This window comes from Liolophura sinensis, chromosome 11, assembly GCF_032854445.1.
Source record: "Liolophura sinensis isolate JHLJ2023 chromosome 11, CUHK_Ljap_v2, whole genome shotgun sequence".
Classification (NCBI taxonomy): domain Eukaryota; kingdom Metazoa; phylum Mollusca; class Polyplacophora; order Chitonida; family Chitonidae; genus Liolophura; species Liolophura sinensis.
This window is the reverse complement of record NC_088305.1, coordinates 17,245,786-17,264,811: the sequence shown is the minus strand read 5'-3', so window position 1 is coordinate 17,264,811 and position 19,026 is coordinate 17,245,786. Positions and strand designations below refer to the sequence as shown.

At 41.3% G+C, this 19,026-nt stretch overlaps 2 protein-coding genes across 2 annotated transcripts; both read left to right on the top strand.

The window, feature by feature from the left end:
* Positions 1 to 2,086: 2,086 nt before the first annotated feature.
* On the top strand, positions 2,087 to 3,289 carry LOC135478131 (piggyBac transposable element-derived protein 3-like). The gene has a single exon (XM_064758403.1). It carries the CDS (start codon positions 2,087 to 2,089, stop codon positions 3,287 to 3,289), a length of 1,203 nt encoding a protein of 400 aa, XP_064614473.1.
* Positions 3,290 to 16,620: 13,331 nt separating this feature from the next.
* On the top strand, positions 16,621 to 18,617 carry LOC135477472 (uncharacterized). Its single transcript, XM_064757588.1, has 2 exons — positions 16,621 to 17,422; positions 17,637 to 18,617. The coding sequence occupies exons 1-2, from the start codon at positions 17,261 to 17,263 to the stop codon at positions 18,057 to 18,059; spliced, it is 585 nt and encodes a 194-aa protein (XP_064613658.1). The 5' UTR covers positions 16,621 to 17,260; the 3' UTR covers positions 18,060 to 18,617.
* Positions 18,618 to 19,026: the final 409 nt, after the last annotated feature.

Sequence of the window (19,026 nt, the reverse complement as noted above, 5' to 3'; positions counted from 1 at the left end):
ACGTCCTAATTACGGCATTGTGTTCCAAGAGTTAGGAACTATTGGCTTTGCACAGTATTATTGGATACATACTTATGAATTTAAAATGCCTGTCCCACTTAAAATTTTGTTATGCATATTATCAATTGTGTATCTTTCTAAACTAGTGCTCAAAAGAAAGTATACACCAAAACAAATACATAAAAATCGCGCAAAGTAAAAAAATTGAGAAATTATCCATGATGAGCCCTATTACCCGTGTAAACGCCGATCCATCCAGGGAACAAACTGGCCCAACAAAGCAAGATTTGCCTAAACTTAGCATAAAATCGAAAAATGGCCCTTCCATGTGTAACACGACATGAACGTGCATTTTGGCGGTATAAATGAGTCGACGGGAAACGTTAGGAACACAGTCGTCAGAAAATCACCAGAGGTATGCCACGTTTGAGCCAAGTTGAGCGAGAGAGAGCTGTCGGCATGGCCCAGCAAGGAGCGACCATCGCCGCCATTGCCAGAACCTTTGGTTGCACAAGAGCAACTATCGTCAGACTTATTCAGCGACTCCGGCAGACAGGCGTTACATCCGACAGGCCTAGGAGCGGTCCACCACGCGTCACCACCCCCGCTGAAGATCGACACATCCGGACCATTCACCTCCGCAATCGGAACGTAACGGCAACGACGGCACTAGGGCACCCGATCAGTCGACACACAGTCTACCGTCGACTACGTCAACACGGTATTAGGGCACGTCGACCGTATTGTGGAGTTTATCTGACGCCTCAAAATCAACGTCGTCGGCTGATATGGGCCAGGCGCGTTCTACGCTGACAGAGGCGCGGGGTAATGTTCTCCGACGAGAGCAGGTTTTGCCTGTACAAAAATGACGGTTGGGCTAGGGTATACAGGTGTGTAGGAGAACGTTTGGTGCCAAATTGCGTTCAGCAAGTTCGAGCGTTTGGAGGTGGTAGTGTGATGGTGTGGGGAGGCATCTGCGGCGATCTGAAGACGAGGCTGGTGGTGATTCATGGGAACCTCAATGCTCGCAGATACACGGATGAAGTTTTACGACCGGTTGTAGTGCCATTCATCCACCAACAGCAAAGAGAAATATTGTAGCAGCATGATAATGCAAGACCTCATACTGCAAGATTGACGAACAACTTTCTACAGAACGCCAACATCTATCTCTTACCATGGCCGGCATGTTCACCCGACCTCAATCCAATTGAGCACTTGTGCGACCACCTGGGCAGACAAGTGAGAAGACTGCCAGTGCCACCCGTGACCGTTCAACAGCTGGAAGAGTGTCTCCAACAAGAATGGCAACGAATCACACCTAACGTCATTCGACGCCTGACGTCATCAATGCGGCGACGTGTTGTGGCCTGCATCAATGCCAATGGAGGCCACACTCGCTACTGAGCATGATTTAAATGACATTTCCAGAGGGAAAAATGCTTCATTTGAATTTTGCAAATGTGTAAATGTTCTGTTGACACCACATCTCTTTGACTGACCATCAAACCAAACCTTCACCATTTAATGAACTGTATGTATGGACGTTTCAGGTGAAATGGAATATTCTTATGGAATTAAAAATAATTTCAAATATATTTCTTTCCGTTTTTATTTGATGTCTGATCAAACAGCTGTATACCTTCTTTTGAGCACTAGTCTATTTTCAGTTCCGACGAGTCTCGGCGTGAGGAGGAGGAAAACGTTAGCAAACGGTTGAAAGCCAAAAATGCTAGAATTGAGGAGCTGGAGCGGGAGTGTGATTGGATGCGACGCAGCACGACCGTTTACTGGGACCTCTACAGGAAATTTTACCATGAAAATCCAAAACTGAAGGAGGCCCTGGTGACACTCGGGTCCTGCGGCTTGCTGACTACATAGTATCGTTCTACCTCTTTATTTTACCATCTTTGGCTGTTTTTTGTTTTTATACAGTTTTTCACATGATCTCAGGTTGATCGTTTCGCTGTTTATGTCTGCACCTTAGCTACAAAAAGATACGGAAGACGACGTACAAAACGCTAATACATGCCGTGTAAGAGTGTACTTTGAAGCGGACACTCGGTATGACCCTGTGGCTGATATAATGGGAAGAAACAGGTTTCAGCTTCTTTTGAGAACTATACACTTTGTTGATAATGAGGGTGTTCCCGAGGATGGTAAAACAGACAAGCTGTGGAAAATTCGACCATTTCTCAAGATGTTTCGGGAGCAGTGTCTTCTGGTCACTCCTGAAGAGAACCAGGCAGTTGATGAAATGATGGTTCCTTTCAAGGGTCAATACAGCCACATCAAACAATACATCCGTGGCAAACCCAATCCCTGGGAATTCAAGATTTGGTGTCGTTGTAGTAAAAGTGGCATACTTCATGATTTTGAAGTTTATCAAGGTAAAACTGGGACAAACCGCGACAAAAGTGCCCTTGGTGTTGCCGGTGAAGTTGTGAGCAAATTGAGTGACACACTTCCGTCCCATAAAAACTACAAACTCTTTGCCGACAATCTATTTACTTCTGTTGGGCTGCTGGAGAAACTGCAGCAGACTGGGTTTCAGTATACGGGAACCGTCAGAGCAAACCGCCTGCATGGATGTAGTTTGAAAAGCGAGAAAGAACTTTCTAAACTGGGTCGTGGCACATCCGACTATAGGGTTGAACAGGACACTAACATCATATGTGTTCGTTGGCATGACACAAAGGCGGTGACCTTGATGTCCACTTGTGTTGGTACGCTTCCCCTTGACACTGCTAAGCGATGGGACAAAGCTCAGAAGGAGTACAGAGATGTATCTAGGCCTCTCATTATAAAGGAGTATAACAGCAACATGGGCGGAATTGACTTGTTAGATTCTTGCGTAGTACGCTACAAGTTTCAGTTGAAGTCACGAAGGTGGTACATGTACCTCTTTTTGCACTTCATTCACCTGGCAGTTGTTAATGGGTGGTTTTTTTACCGACGTGACTGTCAAATGCTTGGCTTAGAGAAACCACTCATCCTCAGAAGGTTCCAAGCACAGATTGCAACTGGATTGATTCAGGTTAACACCACCAAGAAGCGGGGCCGTCCACCACTGGACAGACCAGAAAGCCCAACTTTGCAGCCAAAGAGAGTTCGGATTCCCCCAAGTCGAGATGCGCGCAAGGACCAGTTTGCCCACTTGCCCATCAAAATTGACAAACGACGCCGCTGTGCCATCTGTCAGATTACAACCAACACTCACTGTGAAAAATGTAACGTTTCTATTTCCTTCACTGAAAACAGGAACTGTTTCAGGGAATACCATGTTTAGGAACATTTGTCCACTGTGGTGGATACATCAGGCCAGTGTACCTTGAAGAGTTTGTCATGAATTCATGTTGTTCATGCAGTTTTAGTGAAAGTAAAATAAAGGTTTTGTTCTTTGTACTCAAACGTTTGTACAGTCTTGCACAATAAAGGCTGCCATTTCAAAGTCGACTACGGCATTTGTGTCTCTCACAACCCAATGGGTCATGCGTGACCCTTTACAGAAATGTACTTCAAATTTGCAAATTCTCAAAACTGCGGTTACATTTGTCACATTGAACCCCAAAGTAACAATAATCCGCATGGCATAATTTTTTGCCTCTGCATGAACTGTCCCCGGGCTCTAGAGGGTTAATTGAAACAATGTTAACGGGAAACGTTTGTCCATCATAGAGAAGAAGTCCGTCTCGAATGTGACTTGCATTCACTGAAATAGACTTAAATCATCTATAACCACCGACAAAGACGGTTGTAGAAAATAGTACGCAAGATCGTCCTAGGTGGAAAAATACCACGAACAAACGCCGAACTTGTTGGGATTTTTATACACACGGGTGACACTAAGACGCTACCTCTGATTGGCTGCGTAAATTCATAAGTGGTGCTTAGTCGAATGAAGTCGGCAACAACACGCGTAATACGTTGTGCAACTCGTTGCGTCATGAACCCCGTATTTATTTCACGCTATAAGCCTCACTCTGCAAAGCGCGGGAAGTAGGAGCTCGCTCCGATTGGACGTTCCAATCCAAGAGACCTAAACTTTTTGGCCCTTTCCAGATCACGTGACCCACACTTTTTGGGCTCGCTCTGTGATACTAGTTATCTTCCCTTGCAACATGCGATTAGTCAGAACGTATTACGTGATCATAACGCTCATATATGCACATATCGCGATATTAACGTTCTGATATGTTGCATCATGCATTGCTTCATCTTCCTATGTAATAAATTGTGATATATTGCGTAATACGTTACATATTCATACGATTTCTACAGTACCCCTACTACTACTAACACATCGATGAACAGCGTGCTATCACGGGTACATGGGTGTCATTTGAAGTACAAAACGCTTTGCAGAGGGTTTACTAAAACTACTAAATATAACGGTAAGCATGGCACTTCAGGTTTGTTCACTGGTTATATTGACACATTTTTGAAAATTAAGCAGGAATCATCGGGGTGGCCTGCATGGGTTAAATCAGAGGCTGACGAGGAGGCTTATGTCGAGCGGTATGAGGCCCACGAAGACATAAGGCTGGATAAAAAGAAAATCTAGAAAAATACATGCCTGAGATCAGTGGCGAAGCTAGCCTTAAATTTTCTTTGGGGGTAAAAACCTGAACCTAATGACAGCATCAAATCAAAAAACAAACCTCACAGTAATAACAATAAAACTAATAAACCTAGTGGCCCCACAGAGCGTCCGTCTAAGGCCACTAGGGACCCTGTCCAAACTTTTAACAAGTTTGGATTGTTGGAGGACGTTGGTCTTTCAGCCTCAGATGCGGAGGTGATGGATACATCACCCGCACCAGGGAGATCTAACAGCCGATCTCCACGGAAGGGTCGTCCGCGGTCCAAACATAAAGAGAAATCCCCCATACGCCTCCCTCCATAATGTCTTATTTAGACAAAATTATACAGTGGAATTGTCGAGGTCTTAAGTTAAATTTTATTGAAATAACACAGTTAGTTCAATTACTAAATCCTATTGCCCTTTGTCTTCAGGAAACTCACCTGAAGACACCTGACAAAGATAAAATCACTCTTAAAAATTATTCTTTATATAGTACTTATTCAAATGAAGAAGAGCGAGCTGCAGGCGGCTCCTCGATCTTTATCAATAACAATATTATTCACGGCCCTGTTGCTCTGGATACAGAGCTTCAGGCTGTGGCCGTTCCTGTTTCACTATGTGAAACAATCACATTATGTTCAGTGTATGTTCCTCCTAGCGTTTCTTTGTCGGCTTTCCAGTTACATAATTTAAAAGAACAATTGCCAAAACCTTTTATAATAATGGGAGATTTTGATTCCCATAACCCCCTTTGGGGCAGTTACAACATAAATAATAAGGGCAAGATAGTCGAAGACTTCTTATCGAAGGAGGAACTGTGTTATTTCAATGATGGTTCTAATACCTATTTACATCCGGGTAATGGCATTTATTCTGTTATCGATCTCACTATCACAGATCCATCACTTTTCCTTGATTTTTCTTGGAAGGTGCATGGCGATCTTTGTGGTAGTGACCATTTTCCTATTATCCTAGAGCATATCACTTCTAATTCTTTGGAACGTGTAGCTAGGTGGAAATTCGACAAAGCAGATTGGATCGCATTTGAGATGTTCTGTGAGGCTGATATCACTCCAGAGACTCTCAATGCAGCAAATAATCCAATATTAAAATTTAATGAGCTTGTTTTACAAGCGGCTGACAGAACTATCCCTAAGACCTCAACAAATTCAAAATCCAAAAGTAAACCCTGGTATGATCAGGACTGTTGCAAAGCCATTAAGGACCGCAAGAAGGCCGAGCGAAATTTTAATACATGTCCTACTGATAATAACTTAAACCTGGTTCGTATTTTTCGAGCTAAGGCTCGTCGATTACTCAAGTCCAAGAGACGATCTTGTTGGCGGAACTTTGTTTCGGGCATTACGTCAAAAACACCCATGCGTAAGGTCTGGAACATGGTTCAGAAACTTAAGGGCAAAAATAATAAAGCAAAAGTTCAGCATTTAAAAGATGGAGATAATATATTAACTTCTCCACCCGATATAGCTAATAAACTAGCTGAAACAATTTCCAACAAATCTTCTTCTGGGAACTATACTAAAGAATTCCAACATATTAAAAACCAGAAGGAGAAAATTAAATTGCCCTTTTCTTCTAAGAATTTAGAAGATTATAATCATCCTTTTAATATCGAGGAACTTAGAACTGCATTAAAAAAGGCCCACGATACTGCCTGTGGTCCTGATAATGTATATTATAAGTTTCTGAACCATTTACCACCTGAGCCACTGGAGACTCTCTTGGACTTGATTAATGATATTTGGATAACTGGTAATTTTCCACCATCATGGAGGGAGGCGTGTATTATTCCTGTTCCCAAACCGGGTAAGGATCATACTGATCCAAATAATTAATCCATCGCTGGCGATGTTGTCATCAATTATTTGAAGGCCATTGGCCTTTATCATAAGATATAATTTCTTAATATATAAATATTTATCACAAGATATAATTTATTAATATATAAATATTTATCTATAATCTTATGTATACATTTCTTGATACATTGTTTTTAAAATATGAGGGTTTTCGAGTTTTTGGTTATTCTAATCTGGTTTTAAACATGTCCAAACATTTGTTTCCATTTTTAATGTTATCACCACCATATCGGAAACCTCAACCACCTCGTGTTTCGACCTTGTTCTCGCCACGATATGGCTGAAATGCTGCCGATGTGGCGTTAAACCATAATCATTCATTCATTCATTCTTAGGGGTAAATTCGGAGAGCACAACGGCCTGAACCAAAACAGTTTTATTAGCTCGCCGGCAGAGTTTCATCAACTGCTCAATGATACAAAGAAAGACGTGAGTGATTATCACGACGTCAATGAAGAAATCCTGCTCGTAGACTGGAAGAGTGCAAAAGAATACACCCCTACTGGGTATTCTTCCAATACATATATATCGCTAGTTTTACTACATATTTTAGCTGTTTGAAGTTCTATGAAGTGTTGGAAAAGCTAGATTCTCGGTGCATATACCACGATACAGATTCTTGTGTCTATATTACTGAACAGGGGCAATCGGATCTTCCATTAGGCAATATGTTAGGTGATTTGACATAAAATCGAGCGCGTGATCATGGGGGATAAAATACCGGCCAATTGATATCCAATAATCACGCGATGATACGGAAGGTCATCCTATATTGGCTAACGAAAACTGCGTGCTATCGCCATGCGCCATGACGGATGGTCTTAACAGCGGGATATTAAAATGTATTATCACGTGATGTCTTGTAAACGTCTCACATGTTAGTTAACTAAGCCGTGTACTATGCGCTATGTCAGGTGGTCTTAACACTGTCATTAAAAGGTTCTCGTTTCGTTTTTTTGTAGAAAAAATGCCTCAAAAAAAATTCTGCGATGCATTGCACGATCTGAATGTTGAAGAAATAAAAAAACCAGACGTGCCACATAGGTTGAGGCCATATTCAAAAGGTCCATTTCGTACTATTGGGAAAAATACGAAGTACATGTTATGAATTAAAACACGATATATAATTTACAATGTATGATGGCTTTTGTATGTGTAGACGTATAAAAGAAAAAAATGTTTATAATCTATAGCCTCCTACAGGATATATACAGTAAAACGGTGCAAATACCACGATACAGATACTTGTGACGCAGATCATCATATAGACAGGGAGTGGTGATCGTGGTGAAAGGGAGCAGAGTTTATTGGGGGCATGACTGGGTTTGGAGGTGTAGGCTCTAGTGTTAAGCAGAATGATTTCAGCATTCGTGAAAAACCAACATCTTTAGGAAGAAATATGGAACCTCTGAAGTTATATACTCCTTAAAACCATCGTCTGATGTAAATAATACATGGAAATCTAATATGGAGCTGTTAACGAATGCTCTGGAGCCTGTATTAAGTAGATCTTCAGACGGCGTACACGACGATCTGGAGCGCATTTACATTTTTCAAAAAGGTATGGACACCCCATTGGTCTTGAGCTTAAGAGCGGGAAAAGACATTTCACCTCGTGATTTGCTAGATCTCGTAGAGAACATGTTACAGTCTAATGAAGCACTGGTTCCTAGCGAAAGCTACACGTGGGTGTAATTAGACTCATTAGAGGAGGCAAAGGGAAAGAAATTACCAATATCACGGAAATAAAATGCGTTAAGAGAAGTGTAATACAGGTATCCAATAAGGATAATATGTGTGCAGCCTGAGCGATCGTCAAGCTAGGGCATGATATGTTGAATGACCAAGATAAGAAAAGAATAGCTTTCTATGGTAAAAGGCTGGAGTAGATTGGGCGGTGACGACTGAGTTAGATGAGATGCATTTATTGGAAAATGCAACCGATACTCAGATTGTAGTCGTCGACGCTAATACGGCCAATGCTATTGTGTGCCGGGGAATAGTTGTACGACCTAATAAGATCTACTTACTATACCGCAATGGCCATTTTGATATCATCACTAAAATGCAGGCTTTTTGTTCGCAATCATACTACTGCGAAACATGTTTTAAAGTATACAATACACCGTCTGTGCACAGATCCGATGTCATATGTGTTACAGTAGAAAGTGTCACGACACCTGTAGATCGCGGTGTGTGTAACAAGCCCTTCCATACTGAAACGGGTTATGAGAAGCACTTGGAACTTAAAAAAGATGCTGTGAAGAAAGAATATAATTCCATATGCGAGAATTACTGGTCTTGTACTCAGCGTCGCCGGCGCGACATTAGACCGCCTGGAAAGCATAATTGTATTGAAAACTATTCTACCACGTGTTTAGTGTATCATACGGGTGAACATAGGTGTTACACGACGCCATTAGTGGTGAAGGAAAGCAAGAGTTACATTTTGTGATTTTCAAACAACAGTAGAATCTGATGTACATGTGCCGAATTTCTGCATCGCGCACAAAGTGTGTTGTGAATCGACTGACGTCCCCCTGGAAAACCCACGGGGTCAAATTTGACCCCCACTAAAAGCTCTACTCCAAAGTCAACACATGTCAGCTGTTCTGAAATTTAACCTTAAATGCCCCCAAAGTACCAATTCTGACCCCCCCACCCCCCCTGCAGAGACATCTGGGTCAAGGATGAGGAAATAACTCGAGTTGGAGCAGCAGTGACAAGATGGCTGCCCCCATACCCGCTTTGTTGTTGTAAGGAAGGTGCCAAATATTTCCTCAATTGGGAAATCTAATGGTAAGTTACTGTGTCGGTTTGTTGTTAACATATTTAGTAATCGCCCGTAGAAGCCCCATAGAAGGCATTAGTGTAGTTTCAGTACTGTGTTTGATCAAGGTAGCGATGAGCAAAAATGATGGGTCAAAAATGACCCTTTGGGTCTTACGGTGAATTATGTTCCAAATATAGGCCACAGTCAAGTATATAGCTAAAGCTTCCAAATTACTCGACATAGGCCTACATAAATTCAGTCAAAGAAAATAATGGAATATAAAAACCGCATTTTCCACCGGTATCGATAAATATTATAAAAAAATTTTTTTATTTTATTTCATTCTTCTTGTCTTCGGCGCGGATATAGAAATAATATAGTATGGACAATATTGCAATATTATAGTAGGTACATGTACCACTAAGATAGACCTAAAGACAATGACATGAAATAGAAGATACAAACAAGCACGGATCAGAGTGAAATGAAGCCTTGCACATAGGTCTGCATTTTTGCTATTATTACATATGCGATAACATGTACTAAGCCGATTGTCAAGGGGAAAAAAATAAAATAATCCAAAAAGGCATATATCGAATATACTAGAAACATGTACAATTATTATACGATAGCATGTACAAAAGATCTGTTTTCAACACATTCAAATAATATCATATAAAATAGGTCTGTAGCAAATAAAATGAAACAAACTTGTCTATGGAAGGCCTTATCGCCAATATATTGAAATAAAACCATATGGAGTAAGCAGATTGAACTGAAATAATGTATAGTAATAATAAACTAAAAATATACTTACGTTCAAAAAGAGTGACAAAAATGCAGTCTACAGACATTTTTCCAACACGTAAAATAAGATGCTATAAAGTATAAATAAATACATTTATATAGTGCCCTGACAATTAGATTACACACTGCACCATATATCTGTATAAATGTACCCGATATTTCTTTCACGCCAGTTATTACATGTGAAATAGATAATTCGCTTTCCATTACCACTTGCACATCGTTATATAAATAAAATAGGCTACGTCCGGTAACAAACACTAATTTAGTAAATACGTTTTATGTTCACAGAATATGGCTAGTAGCAGCGCAACACCTGTTACACCGCGTCAAAGATTTAACGTCAGACAAGTAATAGACCAGCTTGATGCTGATGATAGTGACTTTGGTCCTGAGATAGACAGCGATTCTGATGACGAACTATTTCATCCGGACGAGAGTGATGGCAACGACTCCTCAACCCAAGACAATGAGTCATCCAGTGATGAAGATGTGCCGTTAGCTGAGCTCACTTGGCCACAGAAGGAGCAAAATCGAGGTGCGAAGACTTATAGATGGTTGAAGAAGGATTTGAGGTGCCTGACGTTAACTTTCAAGATGAACCTGCTGAATCCGGGAATCAGAACGACACTCCACTGGTGTACTTTCGTCGCTTCTTTACCGTTGATATGTTGGAAAATATGTTGAGCATACCAACGGGTTCAGCGTACAAAAGCATGGGGAATGTGTGGATACCTCAATAAAGGAAATGGAACAAGTTCGTGCATGTACCTCAGGATGGGCCTAGCTCAAATGTCTGGTGTTCGCATGTACTGGGAGAATGAAGTGCGTTACGGGCCGGTTGCAAATAAACTGTCAAAAAAGAAACGCAACCCTTGTCCTCGGATATCAAAAATTTGTTCGAATGAAGTTATTGCTTCCAAACTAAATTTTAGCCAAATGTAATGAAATTATACACGTTTTTAATGAAGATTACCATCCAAACAACTGTCTTTTCTCTCCTAAGTGTATTTTATTGCTTATGACGTCACAACGCATGGACTGACCCTGTTGACGTCGCACACAGAACCATTCACATGCAAATCTTGTCAATGGCAGTTGTAGTGTGGGGGTGTATAAAAACCCATGTGCTTTCGTATTTTATTCATATATTCGTCGACGAAAGGCAGTCGGTAAAATGCCGCGACTGAGTGCTGCCGACCGAAAGATCGCCATTGGTCGTCTTCAAGCCGGAGAAGTTTTGGTACTATTGCACGACACCTAAATGTTCACAAAACAACGATATCCCGACTTTGGAGCCGTTACAACAACTTTAATTCGACCAACGATCGCCCGAGAAGTGGAAGGCCAAGAATCACGACCCCACTTCAAGATCGGTACATCCGGGTCCTTCACCTGCGTAATCGGCATGCCCTACCAACCCTGACTGCCACTGAGGAGTGTCGGCTCAAACGATTAGGAACCGTCTGAAAGAAACTGGTTTACGTGCCTGTAGACCAGTTGTTGGACCTGTACTACGCCCCTTACATCGACGTCTACGACTTAGGTGGTGCAACAACGTAAGGATATGGGCTTTACAAAACTGGAGGCGCATCTGGTTTTCTGATGAATCCCGTTTTCTTTTGACACGTTACGACGGAAGACAGCGTGTGTATAGGAGACGTCATGAACGCTTTGCGCCCATCTGCGTCCGGCAGGTGGACAGATTTGGCGGAGGCAGTGTTATGGTTTGGGGAGCCATCTCGTACAACCAGAAATCAGACTTGGTGATCGTTCCAGGGAAGCTGACAGCCCAACGTTACAACAACCACGTGTTACAGCCTTACCTTCTCCCGATTATTGACCGACAGACACAGCTTTTCCAACAGGATAACGCCAGGCCTCATACTGCACGTGCAACAATGAACTTTCTGCAGGATTCCAACGTCAATGTCTTGCCGTGGCCCGCTAAATCACCAGACCTCAACCCTACCGAACACCTGTGGGATACTCTGGATGGACACGTGCGTCAACGTCAGCCACCGCCACAGACGCTTCAACAGCTCGCCATTGCGTTACAGGAGTGGAGGGCCATTCCCCAGGACAAAATCCGGCGTCTTATCCGTTCTTGTCCAAGGAGATGCCGTGCAGTGATTGCAGCTCGTGGTGGTCATACGAGATAATGAGGACGACGCCCCGTGGTGAGCAACTGGTGTCTGTGAGACGACTTTTGAAGACAGTTTTAAACATGACCATCTTGATAATTATTCTGCCAAATTTCTGACTTCTGTCTTCAATAAGAAAAAAGTTGTGCCGTCCTAAATCTAAATATTAAAATCTCTAAAATACGGGGGGGGGGGGAGTTTATTAAAGGTGAAGGCTCTGCTGAATTCGAATGTGTGCCTCTTTACAAAGCTTACTTGTCATCAGATATTATTTCAGGTCGTGTTATTGTCGACATTAGGCCTACTTTGCCTTTTAAAGGAATTCATCTACTACTTGGTAATGATATTGCTGGTGACAAAGTAATGGTTAATCCTACTGTGACTGACAAACCTTCTTTAAATCAAACTGTTGATCCTGTTGAGAAATAAATTCCAGATTTGTATCCCTTTTGTGCTGTAACGAGGTCTATGTCAAACAAACTTTCTGATAACGGCAAAAACACAGTAACGGACTTACAAGATACATTTCTTACACAAATGTTTACTCAAGGGGACAGCATTGATAATGATGAATCAGACCATTGTACAGCTAGTGACATCACGTTTCTAAACATCAGCTTGTAACTGAACAGCATAAACACCCAGCCTGTGTGTTATTATGTCAAGTCTGATATACTTCTGCGTAAATGGAGACCACCTGATGTATCTGTTGATGATGACTGGGCTGTTAAACATCAGACTGTTGTACTAAGACATACCGAACTGAAATTTTACGTATGGCACATGAAATGCCATTAGCTGGTCACTTGGGTGTTAACAAAACCTACTACAGCCTACTGGATCACTTCTTTTGGCCAGGATTAAAGGGAGATGTAATCCAGTTTTGTAAATCATGTCATATATGCCAGGTAGTGGGTAAGCCTAATCGAGTATTCCTAAGGCACCATTAGAGACTGTGCCAGCTTTTCAAGAGCCATTCAGCAGAATATTGATCGATTGTGTAGGCCCTCTACTTAAGACGAAGTCTGGGAATCAGTATGTGTTAGCTATTATGTGTACAGAAACCAGATTTCCCGAGGCTGTTCCTTTAACGAATATGAACACCAAGTCTGATGTCAAAGCTTTAACAAAGTTTTTTACTTTGTTTAGTTTACCCAAATCCGTACAGTCTGATCAAGGTTCAAACTTTACGTCTGGTATTTTTCAGCAAGTTATGTTCCAGTTAGGCATTAAACAATGCAAGTCTTCTGTCTTCCACCAAGAAAGTCTAGGTGCAATTGAAAGATTTCACCAAACATTAAAGAACATGATTAAGGCTCATTGTTATGACACAGAAAGACTGGGATGAAGGTATTTCATTTCTTATGTTTGCTGTTCGTTTGATTTAGTATTTGGACATACTGTTAGGGGACCATTGTTAATTTACAAAGAACAGTTTCTCAATGATGACATAAGTAATGTAAATCTTTTGGACTATGTATCTGATTTTCGTGCTAAGCTTGTCAGAACATGTGAATTGGCTAAAGCCAATCTTTTAATTGTCATAAATATCTATAGATAAAATTATATACATACAGCCTTCCAGATATACTATTTTTAAATATAATGGTTTTCGAATTTTAACTGTTTTCTTTTTTTCTTATCTGATTTTAAACATGTTTGTACTTTTTGTTTTACTTTTGATGTTCTCACCATCATTTCGAAAACCTTAACCGTCTCCTGTTTTCACCTTGTTCTCGCCACGATATGGCTGAAATATTGCCGATGTGGCGTTAAACAATAATCATTCATTCATTCTAAGGCCAATCTTGAATGTAATCAGAAGATATGAAACGCAGATATGATGAGAAATCGGTTGTTTGGTCATTTCAACCTGGTCAGAAAGTTTTAGTATTGTTACCTGTACCTGGTAAATGCTTTGATGTCATATTTTGGTCCATATGTTGTTGACAAAAAGCTGAGTGAGCTTAACTATGTTGTTAAAACGCCTTATCGACGCAAATCAAGTCAGTTGTGTCACAATAACATGTTGAAACCCTATGTAAACAGAAATGACACTGACAACATTGCAGTACAATCTGTTAATGTTGTTGCTGCTGACATTGACCAGAGTTGCCGTAATACAGATGATATTGGCGAACAGTTGGTTGATTCTAAGCTCAATTCTTCAAAGCTTCAGAATTCAGATGTCTTAAAACAACTTCATTCTGAACTGCAACATCTGGAACCCATTCAGTAACAGCAACTGTCTGAACTTGTTTTTGAGTTTTCACATTTGTTTCCGGATGTACCATCAATAACTAATGCGATTTTTCACGATGTTGATGTTGGTGATGCCTCACCTATTAAACAGCACCTTTACATGTTAAACCCAGTGAAGGCTAAGTACCTCTCTAATGAGATTAAGTACCTGTTAGACACTGACTTTATCGAGCCTAGTCACAGTAACTGGAGTTCACCGTGTATTTTGGTACCCAAGCCTGATGGTACATATAGAATGTGTAGGAATTACAGTACAGGAAAGTCAACGCTGTCACTAAATCAGACAATTATCAAATACCTCGCATTGATGACTGTATTGACGCTGTTGGTCAGGCGAAACGTATCAAAGTTCGATCTGTTAAAGGGGTTTTGGCAAGTTCCTCTTACTCCTAGGGCTCGTGAAGTTTCAGCCTTTGCTACGCCCGATGGACTCCTTCAATACAACGTAATGCCATTTGGAATGAGGAATAGCCCAGCTACGTATCAACGCCTGATGAATGCGGTCACTTCCGGTTGTCATGTCTACATAGACGACGTCGTTATCTTCACCGACGCTAGGGAACAGCGCATTTCTAGAATACGCTAGTTTGAGAGACTGATGAGTGCCAGACTTCTTTTGATGAGATAGAAGTCATACTTAAAAGTTCGCCTGTGTTGTCAGCACCTAATCTTGAGAACTTTTAAGTGAGCAGTTGATGCAAGTGATGTTGCTGTAGGTGCTGTTTTGCTTCAGGAAGACAATCTTGGTGTTGATCATCCAGTTTGCTTCTTTTCCCGTAAACTTAACAAGTTTCAGAGAAGTTATTCAACTGTTGAAAAAGAATGTTTATCGGTTATTTTAGCTCTGCAACGTTTTGAAGTTTATGTAACAGCTTCGAGACAACCTGTGATTGTAAATACTGATCACAATCCACTTGTGTTTCTGCAGAAAGTTAAGGGAAAGAGTTGTTACAGTGGAGTTTATTGTTGCAAGAATACAATCTTGAAATCAAACATGATAAAGAAAAGGATAATGTTAATGCAGATTGCTTGTCTCGTGTATAAGTTGTGTATAAAAGGTTTAATTGCATGTGGTTTTACAATGTTGTATATATTGCTTTTGTTTAACATATTGTAAGAAGAAAAAAAGTTGGGAAAACTTTTTTTCTTGAAGGGTGGGTGTGTTATGTGAATAACCTGCCGTCAGCGTCTAAATTTAGCTTCCCGCTGTTTACATATGCTGAGTTCAGGGCCTGCTGTCTGCCTCTACCTTAGAATGTTCCAGAATACGCTCAGTTCGGGGCTTGTTTGTTAACAACAAGTGTTCAAGAGTTTTCTTATTCTAGAAAATTCCACCAGTCTATATAAGACCTATGAAAGCAGGTCAAACAAGAAGAAAGGGGAATTATTGAGAGTTTTGGATGCTTTCGCTGTGTGTTACTTTAGTAGGCCTTTTGTGCTGAATTTTGGTGTCTTTATTATATCATATCTCCACCGAGCACTTGTTCAGTCTGAACTTGTATATTTAATTTGTGCTCGTGTATACAGTGCTTATTAGTACACGGACCCTGTCTGTGGAATTTTGTGTATATTTCGTCTTACACTCAGTTATACTGTGGGATTTCCCTCTTGTGAATATTGCCTCTGTGCATTTATGCCTGTGTGGTTTTCAGCATTGTGGAGCATATGCATCCATTTGGACTTGACACCGTTGTACATGTAAGTACTTTAGTACCGGTAGTTGTGTAAGTGTTGTCATCTGTTCTTGTTAAACCTACACTCTTCAAACAAAGAAACGCAAAATGAAATTCAAAAATGATAATTACAATTTTGTACACATTGTTAGATATACTAGCTACAGCATATCAAGCAGCAGTTATTGCCCTTTGTTTGCTCTTGCGTTAGAAGCAGATTTTACTTCCATAAAGCGAAGGTCACACGTTATTTTCTTTGATTATTTGAAGCATCCATTTGTACATCCACGCCAGGGAGATTTACTCTTCAGGTAGACTACACATCAAAATGTCTGCTTAACGTGGTGGTAAATATTACGATGTTTTGATAAGTTTATACAAGCGAACATTCCAAAGTAACGACAAATGGACACTCCATGACAGACTTGTTCATATGACAAACGGTGTAACAGAAGATTGTTTATTGACATGTTTTGATGTGATATGGTTTTAATGCCAGACTAAGTGTAATGATGGAGACATAACACACTCAGTAATGTACAGTTATAGAGTTATATCGAGTGATATATACTACACACAGAGAAAATTGTGATCTGTAATGTTTATATTTTGTTTCTTGCAGAACAACATTGTATGGCCACATTTTATGTGAAAATACAGTTCCAGAAAAATCTCCGCTGACGTCATTACGAGTCGTTTATCGCATTATCCATACCACACACTCAAACAGTTTTGTAGGGTGGCACATTGTTACTGGAATGTTTCAGAAGATCATCCTTGACCAAACGCAATCAAAAATGATTTTGAACGGTTTTATCAATTAGGCCGGCCTCACACGATCAAGTTTACTTGAGCAAGAATATTGATGAAACTATTGCAGCAATATTCTGGTACGTGTGATGTCCCCCGCAAGAGACTTGCTCAATATGTCCAGCAATGTGTAGCAATATTGCACACTACCCGTTCTTGCGCCGTGTGAGGGCTCTTTTCGAGATCTTGCGACGACTTGAGGCAATGTTGCTGGGAATAGAGCATGGTCTTATTATCCAGCAAGTTTATAGTACATGAAAAAACACATGTTCGCATATGTCAAGTTCAGTCGATCCCAATTTCATTCCAGATAAAAGAGGTGAATTATGCCTGGTCAGTGGTCAACCGAGGAGATAAAGCAGTTGATTTGTGAGGTGGAGGAACGACCGACACTGTGGAATGTATTGGTAGACGAATATAGAGACCGGGTGAAAAAATCTGACTCGTGGAAACAAGTGGCGGAAGCTTTAAACAAGGAACAATGCGAGGTGAGACATTTGAATTTTTTTTATTAACATACATTTGTGTAGTCAAAGATGAGATGCTACATCAACATAACTGTCCAGCGTTTTTGTAAAAAATACACCCTGGCAATTCATCCCTGGTCACTGACACTATCACTGACACTGAAGACTAAGCGCCAACAAATAATCTGACTTTAAAATCACTCTTGACTGTACACATGCATGTCTTTCTTTCCAGGTGGAAAAGAAGTTCCACACGCTGAGGACTCAGTATGCCGCTGAGGTTAAGGCCGAAGAAAAAAGGAAGTCCGGGTCCGAGGGTGTTGTAAAGAAGAGTAAGTGGCAGTACATGGAGGCGTTGTCGTTTCTCGGCGTTGGGATGAAAAAACGGCAAAGGATCTTCCTCAGAGGTAGGTCCACTTTACGCATGTTGATACTGCCAGGACACTTCACCAATAGGAGTCATGAAATACTCTCCAAACTCGCGTTGAATCTCTCTCGCGGATGTCGCATGGTGGTTACTGCCTTGATGGCGAAGTCCCAGAAGCGTCCCTTGGGGGTTGAAATCTGCGCGCCAGGAACCAGGCATCATATTTCCGTCTCGGTCTTCAAGGTCAATTGTACCAGGGGGTGTATACGCTTCGTTCGGTTCCTTCATTAAGAAGTTGTGAAGGGCGACGACTGCTTGCACAACTAATTGAGCCTTGTCTGGGTTCAAATTGATGGGCTTCAGCAAAACGCGGAATCGAGTTGCCAGTATACCGAATGTACTTTCGACCATCCGTCGTGCCCGACTAAGCCTGTAGTTAAATACCCGACTGACAATGTCCCTTGTTCGGAATGGATAAGGCTTCATTATATTTTCTTGAAGTGCAAATGCATCGTCAGCTACAACCACGTAAGGCACAGGTTTTGTTCGACCTGGAAGTGGTGAAGGATCAGGAAGTGACAGCGCCTTCTCTTTTAGACCCGTGAAAAGTTGAGTTGCCGAAAAAACACCACCATCTGATACTCGCCCATTACAGCCTATATCCACGAACATGAATCTGTATTTGGCATCAACAAGTGCGAGCAGAACTATACTATGTGTGCCCTTATAGTTGAAAAAATAACTGCCGCTTTTGGCCGGAGCTTTCAGGACCACGTGTTTACCATCAAGTGCGCCGATGCAATAGGGGAAATGCCATAATTTTTTGTACGCTTCAGCAACGACTTCCCACTCCACTTTTCTTTTTTTTTTTTTTTTTTGATTGGTGTTTTACGCCGTACTCAAGAATATTTCACTTATACGACGGCGGCCAGCATTATGGTGGGTGGAAACCGGGCAGAGCCCGGTGGAAACCCACGACCATCCGCAGGTTGCTGGCAGACCTTCTCACGTACGGCCGGAGAGGAAGCCAGCATGAGCTGGACTTGAACTCACAGCGACCGCATTGGTGAGAGACTCCTGGGTCATTACGCTGCGCTAGCGCTTTAACCGACTGAGCCACGGAGGCCCCTCCCACTCCACTGCAGAACGCGGAAACTGAAAGTACAAAATAGATTACGATGTAAATTCTATTATCGTATGGTGGTCAATCATTGTCAGATTGTTACTTCACTAGACTAGCTCACATGGGTTTATCAGA